The 22,835-nt window shown below is 41.4% G+C and overlaps 1 protein-coding gene across 4 annotated transcripts in view; it reads right to left on the bottom strand.

Annotated features, from left to right (window-relative positions):
- SNAP23 (synaptosome associated protein 23) overlaps nt 1–22,835 on the bottom strand; it is a 40,936-nt gene that overhangs the window by 15,886 nt on the left and 2,215 nt on the right. For 3 of the 4 annotated variants that reach the window (XM_039535556.1, XM_039535554.1, XM_039535557.1), the window contains exons 2-5: nt 4,912–5,021; nt 4,202–4,243; nt 1,830–1,878; nt 1,141–1,258 (exon numbers count right to left, since the gene is read on the bottom strand). In XM_039535556.1, the coding sequence (XP_039391490.1) occupies nt 1,141–1,258; nt 1,830–1,878; nt 4,202–4,243; nt 4,912–4,968 (266 nt within the window). In that variant the 5' untranslated portion in view covers nt 4,969–5,021. Of the gene's footprint in view, nt 1–1,140; nt 1,259–1,829; nt 1,879–4,201; nt 4,244–4,911; nt 5,022–12,738; nt 12,859–22,835 lie in introns of all 4 variants that reach the window. The other variant, XM_039535555.1, reaches the window with a different exon arrangement.

Genomic DNA, 22,835 nt, shown 5'->3' with positions numbered 1-22,835 from the left:
TTGTTCTGAATGAGACCCTCATGTAAGGGACTTGAATGTACAGTTTAACTACCTCACTTCCACTTCAATCATTGAAGAGATCCAGGCTCTCTTTGGCCCACTGACTGGACCCACAATAAAAATTTGCAAACACAATTCACTTTGGCAAGTATACATACAGAGAATCCCCTTTCCTTCCCCTACCACCCTAAGGGAGAGAGGCCTGTTTAGCCATTTTCTTTGTAAGATTCCCACAAATTCATTTAATACTTTAGAGCAGCTTAGATATGATAACTAGTAGTAGATCTCAATAGTAAAAAACTGCCTAGAGAGTACAAAGCATCCCTCTCTGCTCGGTCTGCTTTACCTGTCTTTTTGCTACAAATGTTTGAAACTACACCAGAAATGCCATCCAGCAGGCTCTAAAAGCCTTTTAATTGACATTTTCTGAGAGGCCAGTGGTGACGCTGATTACAATTAGGAACTATGACAAAAGCTTGCAAAAATAAATAAATACAGAATGTAATAAGTAACGTGAGATTTTAAAAGCTGGTAAGATCAAGGCCTATTCTGGTTTTTCTTTTCCCACTCTGACCCCCACATATACTAATCTGTAAGTTCTACTCAATGCTAGATCTTATTTGTCCTCTCCAAAAATAAATGCTATAATATGTTCACCTTCCTCTCACCCCATGCCAAGAAAAACAACAGAGTAGCCCAGCACATATTACCAGTCTTAATAAGCCAGTGTCCCAGCAATAGAGAAATACACTTGGGAAGAAAATTTCAGATGCCAATGGATCTTTATTATGAAGAGGGAGAAGAAAAAGTTGAAAACTGAAGTTTTTTTAAACACTAATATTGCTTTACTGTGTATAAGCTTCAGGTTGGGATCCCATTATTTACAAATCTAAAAGGTGGTTACTGTGAGTGTGTTTTAGCTACTAAGCCCTATCGAATGGTACACTCTTCAGCAAGCTGCAGTTAATCAATTTCCCTAAAAAGCACTTAGGGCAAGTTGACTATTATCAGCGTAGTTTTTACTCTAACAGCAAGTAGCAAGATTTTCTTTAGTTATTTCACCCTATTGGGGAACATTCAGAGGTGCTCTTTTTGTGGGATCCCAGAAATTCAGACCTGAGTCTGGATTTGTTAACTGACCTGTTGCAAGGACAGAGACAGAGGCCACAACACTTGTTGAGCTCTGTCAAGGTCTTTTCAGCTTCTCTCATGTCCTTGTTTATTTGGTCCATGCCTTCTTCTATACGGGTTAGTTGTTCTAAAAAAAGTAGTTACAAAACATACAAAAAAAGTTTGAGATATTAGACCTTAGAGGGGAAGCTTTTATCTGAAATGTTAACATCTAAGTTATAAATTAGATCTGTATACTCAAGCCACTTGTCCCCTAAAGGAACTTTTTGTAGCAAAAGCAAACAATGGCATATGCTGCAATAGAATTTTTGATTATGCGTTTCCAGCAATCCTAAATTAAAAGCTTTTTTTCCTCCCTCATAGTGGAATAGGTATGTTGTCTGGATGTTTAGATGTTACTAGCTGCTTTTAAAGTAAAGAAACATTATTTTGTCAGGGGGATAGGGCGGGAGGCTCGATAGCACAGTTAATTGCACAGCCTGCAAACTCTGGTGACATGAACCAGAGCTAAATCTTAAATACTATAATTGCACAAACACAGGAACATCTGACTAGTGAAGCAACCTCATTTCTATACCAAAATGAGTTACTGAGGCCAAAACCTAATAAATTAGGACACCAAACATAAGCACAGATATTACTGCAGACCATTAAGACTTTATATTCACAACTCTGCTTTGCACACAGGTAGAATTCACCTCCTTGTTCATCCAGCATGGTGACTGTCTTGATTCCCGCATCCTGGGACTGTAAAGAGAAAAGGAGGTTTGCAGAAACACTGTTTTCAGTACACCAGCACACAGTCAAGGGCTCTGGTGCTAGCTAGAATAACACCTGCTCTGAACTACAATATTGGAATAATGGAAGCTTGCACTGCAGATCATCACTAAGGGCAAGTCTACACTACTGCACTGTAGCACGTCTGGTGAAGATGCGCTATGTCGATGGGAGAGCACACTCCCACTGGCATAATTACTCCACCTCCCTGAGAGGCGGAAGCTATGTCGGTGGGAGAGCATCTCCCACAGACATAGCACCGGTGTGACACTGTTTTATGTCAATGTAACTTACATTACTTGGGGATGTCATTTTCACACCCCTGAGCAATGTAAGTTACAGCAACTTAAGTGGTAGCTTAGACCAGCCCTTAGTTTCACATGTGATAGGATAGTGTAAAAAAAGTTACTACATAGTGACAATACCGCAGTTCTGGTTGAAATGGCACTTCTATTAATATCCTTTTTAAAAACTTAGTCTTCTGAGAGTTTTTTGGACTGACAATTTTGCTTAGTCGCAGTGCAGAAGCAATTAAAAGTTGGTAGGAATCCCTTTTGAGTTATTTAAACAGGGAAAGGTATTTCAAGTGATTTGCTGTACTCAGATATTCAAACACAGATCAAACTTGGCATGGACAAATCAATGAGAAATCAATTCCCAACCTCACCACCTAAGTCACTGCCCAGTGGGTAAGACCTTCACATAGGATGGCCAGAGTAGGCAGAGAAAGTGGTTTGACTTCCTCCTGGAGGAAGCCTTATGAGCCCAGTCTCTAGACCCTACACCAGATCAGCCACTTGCCTTTTGAAGGAACAAAGTAGCCTACGTTCAATTTTAGGCCAGTGAAAGTCAACAGCAACTCTGGCACTGGGGAAAATCATTCCCAAAGCTTAGTCAGGGCTGAAGTGCTCAAGTTTTCAAATGCGCACTGAGGCCACATCAGTACAGAGATTCCTGGGTCCAACTATTGAGCCTACAAGGGTAGAACTTTCTGCTCCAATGCAGATTTTGTTTCAGGATCTTAAAGTGTGGGGAGTTTAAAGGCACTTGCAATTTCTCAAGTACTGAAGAAACCAGTATTAAGTATGTTATTACCAGACACACCAGTATTGAAGAGCTTTGTTAAATTAGAATTAGCTGATGTGGTACCCCATTAGTGCCAGGATCTCTCTGAGTTCCTAAAATAGTATGTGCCACAGCACCAGGCAGTCAAGCACAGCCTCAATCAAATCTTCATTTTGAGGATGCATCTTTGCCATCTTCAGCTGTCCTTAACTCTAAGAGCAAGTAAAAGCTCAAATCTTCAGTGTTATTAAGTCTTGGTGCATTTCTCAGAAGGGAATTTTTATTTTTATTTTATTATTATTATTTTTTTTTTTACACTATGAATCCAAAAAGAATGCACACAAGATGCCTCCCATGACAGCCTTTGCCAAGGATGTCTCAGTTTGCTGGTAATGCCAATCCCCATCCAACTCCTGGCTCACTGACAGCAGTCAATGAGAATGAGAAGTCCCAAGGCAGGTCAGACCTTCCCTTTGGGCATGGAAAGGAAACAGATGATATATAGATCTCACACATCCTACTCCTCAGGTACTGTGGTTGGTTGCTGGTTACTAAGCAGTCATGGCTGGATACAAGTTTCAACTTTGGGAATCGATGTTCAGTTTCCTTGTGGCTTCAGATGGAATTACTATGGATTGCCAGATATTAGAGAGACTGTGATATGTTATCCAATTCCATTCTGTGTTGCTTCTATGTTGTCTTGCATCCCAAAAGTTACTTTACCTTTTAACACTGGTCACAAGACACCAACAATTTCTGACCTGTCAGACAACATGGAAGTGCAGGAGATTCAGCTGCAATCTGGAAAGCCATCTACACAACTGTGGCTGTCAGAAGTGGAAGAGTCTCTCTTTAGATAACCAATAATTTGTCTCCATATTCTGTATCCCTTTAAATGGGTTATTTTTTAAAGCCCTAGTCTCCCCCATCTCTCAAGGTACATTTGTCTGCCATTTCACCTTATATTCTGCCAGTAGACAGTTCTAGTGTTTCCAGTTATTACAGCATAAAAAAAATCCAAACTTTTTTCAATTACTATTGTTACAAAATTACTATATCTGAAAGATCAGAGAAATTTCTATTTTTTTTTCCAGTTTACTTTGTAAATTTGACAAAGTATAGTCAGTTTCACTGTCTCCCCTGTATAGTCAATTTACTTTGAAATTGTTTGATATCACTGCTTCACCAGGTTGGTGCATTTCCAAAGATTTAGTAAGTGCTCCCTTACCTCAACAGCCAGACCAAGAATCCTCCTTGTGCTTTCCAAAGACTAGAAAGAGAAGATTTAACATAGTGAAGCACATGTAAGAGAATCAATAAGACCCTCAAACACTAAAAGTTCAATATAATAAAATAGCTAGTGCACAAAAGCTTTAGTAACCTGGAAATAAGGGATAAGCAACTATCCACATCTATATATCAGAGCTACAATGATCTAGGATTCTTTTCCATTTGCCATTATTCATATTTCTCAGTACACACTAAGGTCAACAAAATAAAGTTGATACTTCAAGTGCTCCTCAGATACTAGAAAAAACTGCTCTGTGATATCTCAGGGACAATTACTATAGCTAGGCAAAGATCAGAAAAATAGGAGCATAACTTCAGGATCCTAAAATGTGTGTTTAAGCACCTGCCTGGTTTTAAGAGGGTGAGCACCCCACAGATTTCATTGGTTGCAATGGGAGTTTTAGGTGCTCAGCACTTTTCAAATCTGGCAGGTGCCACTTTAGGAGTGAAATTTCAAGCTCCTATTTAAAAAAAACAACTTGGCCCTAGCAGCTACAAGGTGAAAACCAGGTGAAGATAGAGAAGTTCAGCATATTCAACTTTGCCTTGGCAGTCTTCTTCCTAGGCTCCCCCTACCTTCCTATTCTGCACAGGTTAGGATAATTGTATATTAGGATCCTGAATGAGGCCTGGGGAAAAAAAGTTTACCTCATCAGTGACTTGGTGGGCCCTCAACTGAATTTCTTCTGGTGTCATTTCAGCCATGATGAGATGTTGCTTTAGAAGGAGTTGATCAAAAGGAAGTAAGGTCTAGTCTCCTGTAAAAATCAAAACAGAACATTAACACATAATAAGTTCTGGCGACGGTGTGCATTAGTCTGTAAAGGCTACTGCAAATGACACTTTTCAACTGAAAAGCTGATTGGAAGGCAACACACTGAACTCAGAGTATAAAAGCATGCCTACTTCCTTCTGCACAGTACAATGCTTGTATAGTACTAGTGGTTATTTAACAGAGCTATTCACCTGTGTGTTACAAAACTGAGGTAGGAGTGAAAAAAGAAAACCTCATGAACTAACCAGCAAATAAAGTATTTTAATGTTGGTTTTCTTTCTGCTATTATTAAATCCCTGTCCTAGAAAGGATATTTATATTTCATTGGGAAATTCTAGCTACTGGTCATTTCCTGAATTCTTCCTAGACCAGAAAGTCTTAAAGTAAAAAACCTCACAAACAAGAACAGAAATCAGACTCATGATTTTGGAGTCAGGGAAACGCTAACCATTGTACCCAACAGTCTGAAAATACAAATTGCAGGTATCACTTTTCAGCATGAAGTGTGTAATGTACTTGAAAATAATGTTTAGTTATATACACAGCATCCAAATATGCACTGATTCTATTCTACGCTACACGTAGGGCAACCACAGGGCTCCGCACTCTGCCCCTGCAGCTCCCATTGGCCAGGAACCATAGCCAATGGGAGCTGCAGGGGCGGCGCCTGCGGACGGGGAGGCGTGTGGAGCTGCCTGGCTGTGCCTCCGCGTAGGAGCCGGAGAGGTGACATGCCGCTGCTTCTGGGAGCTGCTTGAGGTAAGCATCACCCAGACACTGCACCCTGCCCCCCCCATATCCCTGCCCCAGCCCTGATCCCCCACTCCTTCCCTCTGAACCCCTTGGTCCCAGCCTGGAGCATCCTCCTAAATCCCAAACCCTCATCCCCAGCCCCACCCCAGAGCCCACACTCCTGCTGGAGCTCTCATCCCCCCCTGCACTCCAGCCCAGACCCCCCTCCCACACACTCAACTCTTCATTTCTGGCCCCACCACAGAGCCCGCACCCCCAGCCAGAGCTCTTACCCCCTCCTGCACCCCAACCCCCAATTTCATGAGCATTCATGGCTTGCCATACAATTTCCATACCCAGATGTTGCCCTTGGGCCAAAAAGTTTGCCCACCCCTGCTCTAGAGTATTGATTTTAATTTGGTAACAGCAAGAGCTTTATAGTCCAGATTTCTGTAACTGTAGGGCAGTGGCTCTCAACCTTTCCAGACTACTGTACCCCTTTCAGGAGTCTGATTTGTCTTAGGTACCCCCAAGTTTCACCTCATTTAAAAACTACTTGCTTACAAAGTCAGACATAAAAATACAGAAATATCACACTGACTGAAAAATTGCTTACTTTCTCATTTTTGCCATATAATTATAAATCAATTGGAATATAAGTTTTGTATTTACATTTCAGTGTATAGTATATAGAGCAGTATAAACAAGTCATTCTAAGTACGAAATTTTAGTTTGTACTGACTTCACTAGTGCTTTTTATGTAGCATGTTGTAAAATTAGGCAAATATCTAGATGAGTTGATGTACCCCCAGAAGACCCCTGCATACCCCCAGAGGTATGCATACCACTGGTAGAGAACCACTGCTGTTGGGTAATGGCCAATGTTAATTACTGTGAATATCTTCCGAGATTTCTGCTTGTGAACTAAATGTACTACAATGAGCAATATTCTCCACAGTTGGCATGAATTAGATTTACTTTATGAAGAACATTAATTGACTAATGTTAAGAAGGATCTTGAGCATTTGGAAAGCTTTGTTTACGAACAGATTCTGGTACCACCTCCCCCACCACAAAGCCCTCAGCATCTAAACTCAATGAAGGTTGTCTATGTGGAGAAAAAGTCAGTGTTTTTAATAAATCCAAGGCACTCCATTTTTAAGAACCTGATCATACTGCCACTAATGCACTTTTAACTCCAGCCTAAAGAGAGGTCTTCTATATATGATTGACAGATCACAAAAGCAACAGGTTAAGAAAGAGGAGAGAAGGGAAGGAAGAGTGGGCACAATAACCTTAGCACTTCAATATATCAAATAAAATGTCTCTTTAAGGACACATGTAATATAAAAGGTTAAGGGTAAATTTAAAGTTGATCCATAGATCCACAAAATTAAATAAGGCTTGAGTTGAGGTTGCTGCATCATCCTAATCTTATGCTTTTGCGGCTTGGTGTTGCAATACGTGATACAAGACAATACCATTTGGAGATTGAAAAGCAATCCATTATATGGGTTTAAAGATGTGGCAACCCCCAGTCAGAACTTCATTGAAGGTTCTAGTCTGACTAGCAACCTGAGTTATTCCTCTCCATCCACTTCTCTATTTATCATGCTTAAGAAACTGGTTTCAGTTTGTAAGTGTGTGAAATAGTCATAATGTATCAATACCAGAAAAAAGCCAAGAAAAACATTGGATACTAAACAATGGTTTGAAACCATCAGCCTTCTAGCACCTTTTCGACAATCTTCATTTCCTCTTTCAGCCAGAACAATTGAGAAATGACTTTGTTTACAGCTTTCCTCAGCACTGCCTTGACACTGAAGCACCAAGTTCCTCAATATTAACCTACAGTATCTACATGCAGAGTTTTAGACAGAATGCAAAAATGCACATATGTGCACTAGGTGCAGGGAAGGGGGAATGACTAACAATTATTCCACAGTAAGAACAAAATTTAAAACTGAGCCAGCATAAATTTGAAACCAAGAACACCCAATTTGAAGTCATCTGCAGAAGACACTGTTTTTCTACTCTGTAGGGGAGACAGCCATGACCTCTGAAAAAGAATTAGACATGGTACTAAAACTAGGGAAAATTTTCTTTTCCAGCAATAGTAAATTTGCTATACTTTTTTTTTTCAAGGCACCACAACTATACACAAATTTGGGTTGAATTCTGTTAAGTTTTTGCAAAACAAATTTGAAAAAATTAAACATTCTATTTCAACCATTTTGAAACAAAGCGTTTCAGCATTTCACTTTGAAATGGTGTTTTATTTAGAAAAATAACAATTTCAAAACAAAAAATGTGAACACTTGAAAACTACTCCAACAAAAAATGGAACAAAGTTTCAATTAATCAAGACGTTTTTGTTTTACACAAAATTGAGGTGGGGGGAAAAAAAGGAGTGTATTTTCCTTTTTGGCAAGAAAAACTGAAGAGTCAGTTTTAGTTCAAACTGACACTTTTTTCGCCAGGGGATTTTTTGGTTTGGTTCCTTAACTGAAAAAATCAAAATTATTCACTCAGCTTTTATACCCTTACCAGCCAAGTTGCTTCCAGGATTCCTTAGAATTTGAGGTGTTATGTTGAATATCATCTCATGAAACTATTCAGAGAGAATTCCCAAAGGGCTAGCAAAGTTGTTTTAGCAGAAGAAAAACTAATCCCATATAGCGATTTTTTCACATTATGACTAATGGACTTTTTTGTTAAAAAGTCTTCTACAGTGCACAGACATTGGAGTTTCACTTAAAGCATAAGAAAGTCACAAGGTAACAATGCCTCATTTTCACTTCAATTTTCACCCACACAACTCCAGGCATGTCATTTTTACTGCAAGAGAGAACCCCAAAAGGCATGTACTACTTTATGAGGGGAAGTGGTTCTGCTGGCTGCAAGTCCTTTCCAGTCAAAGCTAAATGAAACAGTAAACAAAATTAAGGATCTTTACAACTTTGTTTTTCTAAGGCTGAAAGGGATTTCCCCCCCTTTTTCCTCTTGAAGCCAACCTAGCCATGTGCTAGCTCCTAAACACTACCATTATAGTGAACTAGAACAGGAGTACACAAATGTTAGTTCCTTAGATAGCCTTATAATGAAGTACATTTTAAGGGAAGCTTCACAAGAAGCTAGTCTATGAATTCAATCAGTTTAGATAATTTTCATCATCTCTTCAAAGCTATCATCATTTTACTTCGTGTACAAGATCATCCCCGACAAATTCGGGGAATAGAACTATGCCCCAACAGTAACGTTGGAGAGAATACAGTTTTGACAGATACTGGAACAGAAGAGAACAGATGAGGAAACTCTTCCAAATACAGGAAGAGTTTCCTCATCATACATGACATTTCATGGAATTCATGTTTCTACTCCCAATCACTCCCCCCCACCCCCAAATAAAAGAATTAGAAATAGGAGACTATACAGAATCTCAGCTCATTTAAAGTGTCCAGTGCTCATTTTGTCAACCACAAATCTCATCAGGGCCAGCAATATGTAGGTGGTACTTTCCTTATTGTGTAAGGACCACATATCACGGTTAGCACAAGCTAGATCACCACTCCCAGGTGGAAAGTTTGGCTCTCTCAGAATAAGGGACAAAAATGCATTAACAGAACATTAACTTATAAGTTAGAATTTGCTTTTACTTAACTTCTGTTACACAGCCCTAGTAAGGTTCCCTCTGCTACAGCCCATCAGGCTGCTGTGTTTGTGTCCTATCACACTGGGCCTGTGTGCTCTTAAGCTTCTGTTGGTCTGAGCGTAGGCTGTAGCATAGTCTTTCCTTTACATCTCTGGCAAACTTCTGGTCACAGGTTCTGTCTGTTCTCCCTTTACAGAAATGGTTCTACTGACCCACCTGACTTAGACCCTCCCCTCCCCCGGACCAATGCTAACCCAGAGTCCCCAGCAGCCTAAGCACATGCTTTCCCAGAGCTCCAGCCTTGTAGGTGCTCAGAGTTTACAGTTCACCTCTTCAAGGACACATGACAATGAAAGCAGACAGTTTACTTAATTTGTTTGGTTAGCCAAGCAGTTAACTGATCTTGCAATGCTGATGCCCAATATTCATCTATTTTCTGAGCTGCTTATCTTACAGTTCCCCCACACAACATAATCATTTAAAAAAAAGGGAAGCAGAAAAACTACATAGACATCCCTTTGTTGCACAGTATCTCACCGCCAACCCAAACCCACTGTTTCTCAGAACACTTACTCTGAAAATTGGAATGATTAATCCTTATGAAACCAGGCAAGTTTCCCTACACCCATCAGCAGATCAGGTGTACACATTTAAGCACAAAGTAATATTTTCCTAGGAATTCATTTAAATCCATCATAAAAGGTAAGTAGTAAAGCTTTTTACTTACCAGTACCAGTCTTAATTGATCTATTTATCCTGTAACTGTTGAAGTCTTCACTAAGGGTACCTCTACACTGCACACTCCTTATGGCATCAAGCAGAGTGCATATACTGCATGCCCCCAGCATAGGTATAAATAGTGTAGACAGTGAGGCACTGCTTAGGTGAATAAGACATGCCTGAACCCAGGGCCTATGTACCCTACATGGCTCTCAACACATCCAAGCAATGTAGTGCCCTGCTGCTGGAGCCTTTCCCCTCTACAGGGAAAGGCTCCTGCAGGGGGAGGCAGCAAGCAAAGGCTTGGACAGCTCCCTGCTGTCAGACTGTTTCCTAGCCATAGGGAGCTGCTAGAACAGAGGTGGGCAAACTTTTGGCTCAAGGGCCACATCTGGGTGGGGAAATTGTATGCAGGGCCATGAATGTTGGGCTTGGGCAGGGGGTTGGGGTGCAGGAGAGGTGTGGAAAGGGGCTCAAGGCTGGGGAGAGGGGCTCAAGGGAGGGGAGCAGGGGGGGTTCAGGGTGCAGGCTCCAGCCCAGTGCTGCTTACCTCAAGCAGCTCCAGGGTGACAGCAGCATGCAGTGAGGGCTAAGGTAGGCTCCCTGCATTCCCTGGCTCTGCGCCGCTCCTGGAAGTGGCCAGCATGTCCAGCGGTGGCACCTGCGGGTGGGGTGGGGCAGGCAGCTCTGCCACACACTACCCTCACCTGTGGGTATCACCCTGGAAGCTCCCATTGGCTGCAGTTCCCTGTTCCCAGCTAATGGGAGCTGTGGGAGGGGCAGGCAGTGCCTGCTGGCGAGGGCAGGTCATGGAGCCCTCTGCTGCCCACCTGGGGACATGGTGTCAGCCGCTCCCGGGAGTGGCACAGGGGCTGGCAGGGAGCCTGCCTTAGCCCTGCTGTGCCACGGGGCTGGCAATCCCGCAGTCCAGATTGAAAGCCCTGATGAGCTGGATCCAGCCTGCGGGCTGTAGTTTGCCCTTCCCTGTGCTAGAATCTTTCCCTGATGCCTCCCTCTGCTGAAGCCTTTCACTGATGTGTGTAGCTACACCCCACGGTGTGTGCATGCAGCTTGCTTTTGACTGCTGTGTGTAGCTACATATACCCACTGCCACCAATGAGGTGCAGCCTAGATGTAGCTAGAGGGCGGGGAGTTGCAGGACACTGCTTTAAATATTAGCAATGGCATCAATTGAAAGGGTAACATCAGGTCTTGGTATCAATTTTACTGCTACCCTGCAAAGAAAAGGGCCCCCTTGTAAAGGGTCAGTGCCAAATTGATAGGAGACACCACAACCACATAGCCTGCAAATCATAATGGCCACAACTTCCCCCTCGGCCAAAGTTTGGGGATGCCAGGGAAAAACAAGTTCTATTTACAGTATGAAGGTTCCAATTTTGATCACAAGTTTTATTCAATAGTTGTTTTTGGCATTCAGTAGAACCGCAGAGTTACGGACACCTCGGGAATGCAGGTTATTCGTAACTCTAAAACTTTTGTAACTCTGAACAAGATGTTATGGGATGCGCCTCAGGGCGGACTGCTTGGAGTGTGTGCTCACAGCTGTGCCCACGAACTTCAGCATCTTCACCTCCTACCTGTAAGTGGCTGCCCAGCAAATGGGGGTGTGCACAGGCAGCTAGTTCTAGTCCCTGGCTGCAAGGGTGATGATGAGACACTCTGGGACACTGCAGTGTCAGTGGGTACATGGTGCAGGCTGTGGCCCTTTAAAACTGAGCTGCTCCTCCAGAGTGCAGCGTGCAGGCAGGAGCCTGGGCTCCAGCACCAAACACTCCAGGCCAGGTTTCAGTAGGAACTCAGGAAGTTTCTTTTCTGGAGGAGGCAGGAAAGAAACTGCACTTGTAGCTTACAGGAAAGCTACAGATCCCAGCACAGCCGGGCCTGTGAAACTCAGCAACTTCACCTCCTACCTGTAAGTGGCTGCCTCCCACATAGCAAGTAGGCGGTGGGGTGGGGACAGGCAGCCCCGATGTGCCTACTTTTAAGATGCAATACAGGCACAGTACAGTATTTGGTTTTCTTTTTTTGGTCTCCACTGCTGCCTGATTGCTTACTTCTGGTTCCACATGGTGTCGGGTTGACCAGTCAGTCCATAACTCTGGTGTCTGTATCTTTGAGGTTCTACTGTAGTACTAGTTTCATATTTGTGAAATAGGTGAATTTCACCAGCAAAATGACAGGAGTTAATATATAGCACCATATTTCCATATAGCTGTTCAGAGGTCATATGGCTGTTAGCCAAAGCACAAGGAGCCAAGAAGATCTTAAGGTCTAAGTCAGCTAAAAACAGAACTTAGGTAAGTCACAGCTTCTAGGCCTCAGACAACCCTTGGTAAAAGCAAGACCTCATTGAAAGCTAGATGCTGTATCTGGCCTGAGCTTTTTATTAGCTACAGTTTGCTTTTAAAAAGTGGACATTTAAGCAGTGATGAAGGGAAAAAAAAAGTTTGGCTTTCACACATTTTTCAAAAATAAAATTTAACATTTCACATTTGGAACAAAAGTATATTGCTTTGAGTAAAGACAAGTCACTCTGCAGAAAGATTTGTGATTTCAGTTATTAGAACTGGAATACCTCTTTTTCTATAGGCTGGATTCAGCACCAATATGCCCCTAGATTCCAAGCATGCCGATTTTTCAGAACTTCTGGAGCCTTGTGAAGAAGATGGATGTGCTTTTTCCCCACATCTATTTCCTAGTTCAATAAGAAGTTGAAAGAACAGAATAAAGCAGATTTTGCAGAAGATTTTGAATCCCAAATCTAGATGGCAGTCCCTAGGCATTTGTGTCTTGAAAAACTATAAGGGAAATTAGAGACACTGTCCCTGATCCCATAAACAGAAATAGCAGCATGGTCCCCCGCACCAATGCGAAGCATCATTGACTTCAAGAGAATCTACACTGGCACGTCTAGGTCTTGATCCAGTAAACAGAAGTAATTCAGTATCTAGAGCAGGGGTTGGCACACGTGCCATAGATTGCCTAAGGCAGCACACAAGCTGATTTTCAGTGGCACTCACACTGCCTGGGTCCTGGCCACTGGTCCAGGGGGCTCTGCATTTTAATTTAATTTTAAATGAAGATTCTTAAAGATTTTTAAAACCCTTATTTACTTTACATACAACAGTTTAGTTATATATTATAGACTTATAGAAAGAGACCTTCTAAAAACGTTAAAATGCATTACTGGCACGCAAAACCTTAAATTAAAGTGAATAAATGAATACTCGGCACATCACTTCTTAAAGGTTGCTGACCCCTGATCTAGAGTAACATTTGTTTCATTCAGTTTGGTGAGTTAAACTAGAGTAGTCTGTTTCACTTTAGCACAGCACTGTTTGCAAAACTGAATGGGCATATTAAAATGTTAATTAAATTAACAGAGTTGCAAAAACGCATGCAGTAAGGTATGCAAATCCTCTTTAAGAGGAATAAAACCTAGATCTAACACCAAGGCTACTTGAAAGCACCCTTTTAATTTCTGAATAAATTCCTGTATCTTACAGCCAAGACTACTAAGAAACATACCCAACTTTATGATGCAGTTTCAACATAAGGGATTATGGATTCAACTCCAAGCCCTGGCACAGACTCTAAAGTCAGAAGGGACCATCATGATAATTTAATCTGACCTCCTGCACATTGCAGGCCACAGAACTGCATCCACCCACTCCTGTAATAGACCCCTAACCTCTGGCTGAGTTACTAAAGTCCTCAAATCTTGACTTAAGGACTTCAAGTTACAAAGAATCCACCATTTACATTAGTTTACACCTTCAAGTGACTCCTGCCCCATGCTGCAGAGGAAGACAACAACAACAACAAAAAAACCTCCCAGGGTCTCTGCTAATCTCATCGGGGGAAAATTCCTTCCCAACCCCAAATATGGTGATCAATTAGACCCTGAGCATATGGGCAAGACTCACCAGCCAAACATCTGGGAAATAAGTCTCTATAGTAACTCAGAGCCCTCCCCATCCAGTGTCCCATCACCAGCCACTGGAGATATTTGCTACTAGCAGTCACAGATCAGCTACATGCCATTGTAGACAGTCTCATCATAAATTTATCAAGCTCAGTCTTGAAGCCAGTTAGGTTTTGTGCCCCAACCGCTCCCCTTGGAAAGCGGTTTTGGAACTTCACTCCTTTGATGGTTAGAAACCTTCGTCTAATTCAAGCCTAAAACTTGTTGGTCAGTTTATATGCATTGTTCTTGTGTCCACACTGGTGCTTAAATAACTCCTCTCCCTCCCTGGTATTTATCCCTCTGATGTATTTATAGAGAGCAATCATATCTCCCCATAGCCTTCTTTCAGTTAAGCTAAACAAGCCAAGCTCTTTGAGTCTCCTCTTATTCCTTGGATCATCCTAGTAGCCCTTCTCTGTACATTTTTTATGCAAAGAAAAGCATTTCTAACAAAAAACCCTATTTATTCCTCCATAAGGAGAGATTTCAACTGTCCTCACTGGAAAATATTAGCCACAGATACTTGAATATAGCAGTTTAAATTAGAAGAAAGTCAATATTTGACAAGTAACTCCCTAAAAACAAAATCCAACTCTCCACAGAGCAAACAGAACATGAATTGAAAGTAATATTACCAGCAGCTATGGTAAATTTTATGACCTACCCCCCCCCAAAAAAAGTACAAAGACTGAATTCTAGTGTCAAGAGATCCAAAAAACAAGACGTTCTAAACATGTAACTAAACAGAGAACACTGTTCCACCATTTCAGAAACAATTCTCATTTTCTAACAGACATTATCTTGTAGACACCTCCCCTTCAAGCTCTTGTCCCAAGCCTTCCCTGAAGCAAACAGTGTTTGCTGAGACAAAGTAATCTTAAACCAGTTAAGGCAAGAAAGATGAGAAAATTTCCTTGACTGCAATAAATATGGTACTTTAGTATCCCATGTGTAGATCTTTAATTACCTCTTCCCTCATTGCCTGCAACTTCCACTACTCTAATTTATCCAGGTCACTGCCACTTGGTCCTATCCTCCAGTATATTTCCAACCATTTCAATTTTTGTGTCAGCTGTAAGTTTTGTCAGTTAAATTTACACCAAGGATACATCTAACAATGATCACTCGAGCCTGTAACATAAGCAGTTCTGATCACCTACAAGTATTTTGTAGTGGATTTCAGGCTGTGGTCTGCAACAGGGAGTTTGTATAGTCCTCCTGAATTATTATAGATTATGTAACTAAAAATAACCTCACAATTATAGATTTCTATACTTAGAAAAATGTTGCTAAGGGTAGGTGTGTTCAAACAAGATTTAAATTGGACCTGTTCAGTAACAGTATAGTAAGCACATCTTAGAATGCCTCCTCTTTCCAAAAAGGAACAACAAAAAACAACCCAGAACACCTACCCCTTGCCTCAATAGAGTATACTCAAGTTGCACTGCCCAGTATGGTCATGGCATGTAAGAATTCCTAACACTTGCTGGAGTTTCAAGGTTCATTTCTGTGCCAGTTTTGTTGGGCATGTTAGAAAACCTAAAAAACCTGTGCTATATGTCAGAATAGGAATGTCAACATTTTGGGAATATTCTACCTCAGTATATACACTTGTGAATTTGTATTCAGTGCCAGGCTACAGAAAACCTAATAATAAAATGGCTGTTTTATGAACTGCAATTATTCATTTCAATCATGTCTGGAGTGGACGTTAAGGCAACTAAGAATCTGTCTACAGCAGTTTTACAAAAAACTTAGCCAATATAGAACAGGATGAGACATTTCTGTGAAAGGGTGTGTGTGTTTTGTACAAAAGCAGTAGTTGAAACAAGGACATCATTCTCCTCAGCTTTCAAGGATGTAATGAAACCAGGGATTAAACATTTGTCTGTTTCAGAGAGGACAACTGGTGTTATAGTCAACAATTATTCTACCAGCACCTGTGTGTACACTACCCACTTTGAATCAGTGTTCGGTCTGTACTTTCATGTTGGCTTGACATGCAACAGTTTTGGATTTCCACAGTTCAGAGATTCAGATGGGGTGACAAGTCAATCAACTTATGAGTCCCCTTCATCCTCTGGCCAAGTCCCTTCTCTCCCCAGACATGCCTCTCACAATATCCCCTCCCTCCCAGGAATGTCCCCCCTCCACCATAACCTGTTTGCCCTCCCTCCTGTTCTGCTATTGCTCTGCTAATAATCCGGCTTCACAAATCCTTCCTTCCTCACCAGTATCAGAGAACAAGCTATGCCTTGATGCTTGTTCCTCAAAAACAGATAAAAGGCTTTTCCTGGCAGAGTTTCCCCTTTTCTCTTGGAGTTAACGAATAAAATGGGTGAGAGAAAAGAAAATGAAGTTATCTGTCAGCCAAGGAGGCTAGTTACTGCTGCGGTATAGAGAATGATGATGAAGCCAGCATCTTACTACATCTTATGATTCCAACATTGCATATGTTTGTCTTGTACAATAACTGTACTTTTGGCAAGAAGAGAGAGAAAAATTGATTTCCAATTTGTGAACAGAACTGGAAGAATCTTACAGACTGATTCAGCAGTAAGAAACTCCACACCCAATATTTGGCTATGGAATCCTTTCATCTCTAGTTTTCCCACTTCATACTTCCAGGTTATTAGTAATCAAAAGTTTGTTAGCATCTAATGTCTGTTCAGTGGGCTGTGCTGATGATTGTCACTCCTGGGGAAAACAACAAAAAGTATAATTGGCACTGTAAGAAAAAGACTAAATGAACATGAAGACTCATCTCATCTCACTGGTTACATTTGAAGAACATTGACAGGGCAGCATGAGGAAAACACTGCACACTAATTTTTATACTTTCTGCAAATCACATGGCTACTTCGGTGTTAAGGTAATATTTTGCTTTTAAAATAGACTTTATGCAACACTGATCTGATGAGCCCCACCTGGGGCACCCTCCTGCAGCAGACCATAGCACAACAGTCAGGCCTGTCTCAGTTTCTCCACAAAATCCACCCGCACAAAGGATTATAATATCTCAGTGCAAATTCAAACCCCATACTTGTATGAAGTGTCACAGTTCACATATCACTTATAGTAAAAAACAGCCCCTCTCAAATCCCCAAAGACAGACAACATTACAACACGGTGGCTCTTCAAACCCTTTCAAAGGTCACCATTCCCAGGTCACCCACTCCTCAAAGTTCCTTTAACTCCTTTCCAGGGCCCCCACTCTCCAGGCTGCCTGAGAGCCCTAAGACTCACTCCTCTCCTGCAAGTCTTCTCTCATTGCCCTCAGTCAGGTTTCCTGCACAGCACTCCCCATAGTACTCCACTCAACACAGGCCTCCAGACCTGAGTGCTCCCCCTGCTCAGGGAACATCCCTCCAGACTTGCCCCTTGTTCTGGGCTCAGCTTCCTGCAGCAAGGGGACTTCCCATAGTGTTCCATTCATCAAGTGTCCCTGCCTGCAAGTCCTACCCCTGCTTCTGGGATCTACCCTTGAGCATCAACCCTCTTGTTTTGAAATCAGCTTCTCCTAACTAAGCTGGTTCTTCCCCTCCTTCCTGGGGGCCTCTATACAAGCTCTCCTCTAACTCAGCAAGGGTTCCCCAGCTCTGGCCAGTCCCCATTATTGACTTTTTGCTTTTCCCAATGGCTCTCTGTACTAGCTCTCTCCCCTCTGCTGCTTCTCCTCCTCAGGCACCTGTGGCCACAACCAATGCTATGGAGATTAAAAAAAAATTATATATAAAAAAATAAAGTAGTTTTAATTCCTCTACTGTTAAGAAATCTAAGATTATTTCTCTTTGTCAATTTTGTTCTTCCTCCACTCCATGTTTGGCAGATACTCATTTTGAGCCCCGTGGATCTCTCTACACTGCAGTAAGACACCCTGCGAGGGTTCTAGAGCCAGGCTCCAGCCCAAGCCCAGACATCTACACTGCAATTTTATAGCCCTGCAGCAGCCTGAGCCCAAGTCAGCTGACATGGGCCAGCTACGGATGTTTTATTGCAGTGTACACATATCCTGTATATTCTAAAAGCATGAGACAATTTCCTTGTTTGTGTACTTCTGTAGTTATCAGCAGGACCCATCTCAGCTCTGGGAAGCACTCTTGCTGTTCTCTATCTATTTTTAGTATCATATTGAATGAGATTCAGGTGCTAAGAACACTAGTACCCCGATGATTGGGAAGAGATCCCATCACCAAAGTTCTCTCCAATTCCCTCTACTTTACTGGCACTCACAGAAATCACTGTGACTTTAATAGATACCAAACACTGTACTAGCTCTAAATCTTATTCTTTAATCCAACAGGATTGCTGGAGATATTTGCTTAGTACCATCCAACCAGTCTCATTTTTTGACTGCAGGTAGAGTCCCAAGAACCACAAGGCCATTTAGCATTATCTGTTCTCTTGTGTTAACAACCTAATGTGTTAGGTCAACTAGTTTTAAATGCATTAGCCACACAACGCAAAGTCATTTATTTGCACAGTTTACGAGTGATGTGCATTTAACAAGCATCACATCCAGTTAAAGTTGATTCCCCCCCTTTTATCATTCTAATTTCCCCTCATGTAGCCAGACTTAAATTAGTTCAATTTAAAGATTTCTGAAATAACGAGGAAAAATATTTCTGATCATCAAGACTGAACAATACAAAGCAAATAGCCCATCACTATTAACAAATCATGGTGCAAGTTTTCATATCTTTTATGTCTCAACCTTGTAAGTTCTCATAACTTGGCTCATTATCTAGGTTAAAAAAATTACAACACAATTCATTTTAAGTATACAGGCAGTGCCTTTTTCCAGTAATTGTCCCCAGTCTAGTACTTCCTTTTTCCTCCTAAATATGACATTTGTTAAAGCGTCTCATTCACTAAGTTACTAGGATTTCCCCTCTTTTGTATGTTGTACCGCTCATGCCTTCCACAAAGGAAAAAAAGGGTGGGGTGGGGTGGTACATCCCATATAATATGGAAAGCATTTAGATTAAACCTGTGTTTCTTGGCTGGTGTGTTATGACCCTCCACCCCTACTCCAGAAAGGGGACTGGGGTGATCACAGTGAGGCACTGAAATTTTTATTACAGTTCTCAAGCAATGAAAACAAGATTTCCAGAATAATTTCAGGGCAGCGAACCAAAATCTTCTGTGTTTGTGAGGTCAAATGCAGTAATAGTTGTATTATATAGGCTTATTGTTACTGATTTTTTTTTTTTAACTTTTATAATAGGAGGGTCCACAATTTTTTTGTCTGAATAAAAAAAGTCATGAGCCAGAGAAGTTGAAAAAAATACTGGACTATACAAAAGTCTCATGTAGTGCAATAGTCGATACCTTTGATCACTGAATATGCCTGTCCCCTCACAAGAAGCTGGTGGGGTGAATAAAAACACACTGAAATAGTTCATATCCTTCCTCTCAGAGCAGACCCAGAGGGCAACCATTCCTCCACTGCCAAACCCTCATCTGCAGAGTACCACAATGGTCAGTCCTGCCCCTCATATTATTCAACATCTCTAAGAAGCTGCTGGGAGGCCTGATGAAGCAATCCAGGCTGAAGTGCCAGCACCACATGAATGTAGAGCTGGGCGTCATCTACCAAACATTATCACCACACAGCTACTGCAATGTTTTGCCAAAAGCAGCACTTGGATAAAGAGCAGTTGGCTAAAGCTTTACCCCAACAAGACAGAGAATGCTGTTATGAAGTGGGAAACGCTTCACAGAATTTGCTTTTTCTATAACATCCCCCATTATAAAGGACATCTGTACTGAGATTAGTAAGTCAGTCTGAAGTCCTGAGGTCTTTTTAGACTCCACTGTGCAACTGGATGCCCAGTCATGGCTGTGACAAATACCCACTTCTATATGCAAGTGATCACCCAATTATTTTAGAAAAGTTACCAAAGAGCCATTATTATTCGTGAAAAGCTCCTGTGCACCAGAAATACTGGGACATCAAGTAGGGGAATCACAAGTAAAAATAGGGACATAGTATTCCAGCAATGGTGTCTCTGTTGCCCTAAACACAGAGAATACCATGTCCAGCTTTCAAGATGTGAAATTGGAAAGGGTTCAGCAGAGAGCCAGAAGAATATTCAAGGTCTTGAAAACGTGCCGTACAGCAAAAGATTAAAGAAGCTTAGTTTATTTAGTTTATCCAAGAGAAGATAAAGATAAGACTTGATCATGGTTTGTAAATACCTCCATGGGAAGAAGATTTTCCAATAGAGAGCTCTTTAAATTTAGTATACAAAGGCATAACAAGATCCAAGGTTGGAAGTTAAAGCTAGACAAATTCAGACTAGAAATAAATGAGAACTTTAAGACAATGAGGGTAATTAACAAGCAGAACAAGATTACTTAAGCATTTAGTTCTCCATCACTTGATGTCTTTACATTAAAAGTCAGTGTATACCTAAAAAAATATGCTTAGTTAAAACAGACATCATGGATTTGACTCAAGAATCATTGGGTGAAGTTCTACTACCTATGTTCTTCCGAAGGTCAGAACAGATCATAATAGACCCTTCTGGCCTTAAGGTCTATAAATCCAGTCAAAATTTTCTCTGTGATCTTGCCATTAGACTAATGGCAGATATTACTTACTTACGGCAAGAAATTCTGTTGATAATTCAGTTGACTTTAATTTTATGTCCAGACAGAGAAAAATTCTAAGGAGCACAAAACTGCCGAACTATGCTAACAATAGTAAATAGGCATATGTGTCCCTGTCCTTTAAGCAAGGGAAAGAAAAAAGAGTAGTTATTCCAGAGTATAGGTTTAAGGATATCATGTGTTGCAGAATAAAGTGTGTGTGTTGAATTATTGCACTAAACCTTGTCAGATGACTATACAAATAACTAAACTGACTTATCCTTTGTTTAATCTGGTGTGTTTACCAGTAGAAGTGAATAAGATTAAAAAAAACTTCCCTCAAAAGAAACTCATTCACTAGCTCATTGATTTGTTGTGAAATTCTGTGCAAGCACCAGTGAAGAACACAAGTAGAGTATGCACAACCATACTTGACTAAAAACAGGGTAACACTGAACTGTCGGCAGCTGACAGGAGCATCTACAGGTATGAGATATTTCCAAAGAAACAAAGGCAGGAAGTAAGAGAGAAACATGTTTCAGCAACAAAGTGGGACTCCTGAGCTGTAATCTCAGCTCTGACAGTGACTTTGTGTGGCCTCAGTAACGTCATAACTATTCTGTTCCTCAGTTTTCACAACTGTAAGAGAGAGATGGTGGCCATCTCCAAAGGAATGCAGGGATTTAATATACTGATGTTTCGATTTGAAGATAAAAAGTGATGAGTAGTACTATCATAAATTTGAAATTAGGTGATTTAGAAGACAAAACACAGCTGGCTTAGGTCTACTAAGTCTTTTATATGAAAGAGAGCATGGAAGAAACACACGTGCTGTTTTAAACCCCTTCATTAGCTGAAAGGAGAATAAGCCTATTTATGTTATAGGCACAGCAGATTCCTGCTGCAGGATACTATGAAGTGTCAGCACCAGAAACCGCCCCCTCCCGTATGTCTCATATCCAAACGAACAAAGCAACTGGGGGGAGGGGAGAACAAAAAACAGATACCATTCTGCACCCTTCCTGGCTTCTCTTATCAACTTCCTGAACACACTGCAAAGATGAGATGACATTACCAGTGCCTGTTCTTCCAGCTGTCTCTTCTTTTTGTAGTATGTTCAGCTTTATACTTGTCCAAGCAAAGCCAGCTTTTTGCCTCTGGGAAAAGCCCATAACTGGAGTATAAGAGCCCTCCCATGAGTGGCTGGAAGACCATCTATTATACACAAATTTAACACATTACTGTACAAAGCAACAAAGAGTCCTGTGGCACCTTATAGACTAACAGACGTATTGGAGCATAAGCTTTCATGGGTGAATACCCACTTTGTCAGACGCATGATGAAGTGGGTATTCACCCACAAAAGCTTATGCTCCAAAATGTCTGTTAGTCTATAAGGTGCCACAGGACTCTGTTGCTTTTTACAGATCCAGACTAACACGGCTACCCCTCTGATACTTGAGGCATTACTGTACAGTTGGTTGCTGTCCCAAATGCATTGAAAAGCACCTTTGATAACTGTGCCTAGGCTTACAAAAGGGTGAGGTACTCAAAGGGATGAATTTCCAGATCACCACCACTGGGCCTCTCAGAATCCACTTGCCAGCCTCCGATGAGCCAAACAGCCCCCTCATCAGCACTGGGGACGGCCCGCTTCTTTGTCCCCTGAAGAGCCTTCCTAAGCAGCTGCTCCAACCCCTGAAGCTTTGTGAGGAGCAGACTAGATGTAACGTTTCTTCCAGATGAATACTGAACTAATATCCCAATATGATTATCAGTGGGCATTATATTGCTGAAGGCATGATATTATGTGTAATCTGCAAAATTGGGGAATATGCACTCAGATTCATGAAATAGCCAATGTTACTTTTCATGACAGAAGGGGTGCTAAACCCTGGGGTACTAGACTTTCCCAGCCCCTTGTAAATACATTATACCTTCCTAAGTTTCACTTGCAAATTCTACTTAATAGAGTATTCATTTGGCTATATTGTTGTTGTGTGCCATTAAACAGTAATTGTGTTCCATCCCAGATGAGGCTACAGCAGATGGGTGAAGTGATCCAGTATTCTTTATGTACCTCTCAGACAATGCAACAAGTCTCAAATAAT

The sequence above is a fragment of the Mauremys reevesii genome, linkage group 4 (assembly GCF_016161935.1).
Source record: "Mauremys reevesii isolate NIE-2019 linkage group 4, ASM1616193v1, whole genome shotgun sequence".
Classification (NCBI taxonomy): Eukaryota; Metazoa; Chordata; order Testudines; family Geoemydidae; genus Mauremys; species Mauremys reevesii.
The sequence above is the reverse complement of the archived record's forward strand: the minus strand, read 5'-3'. Positions and strand labels throughout refer to the sequence as shown.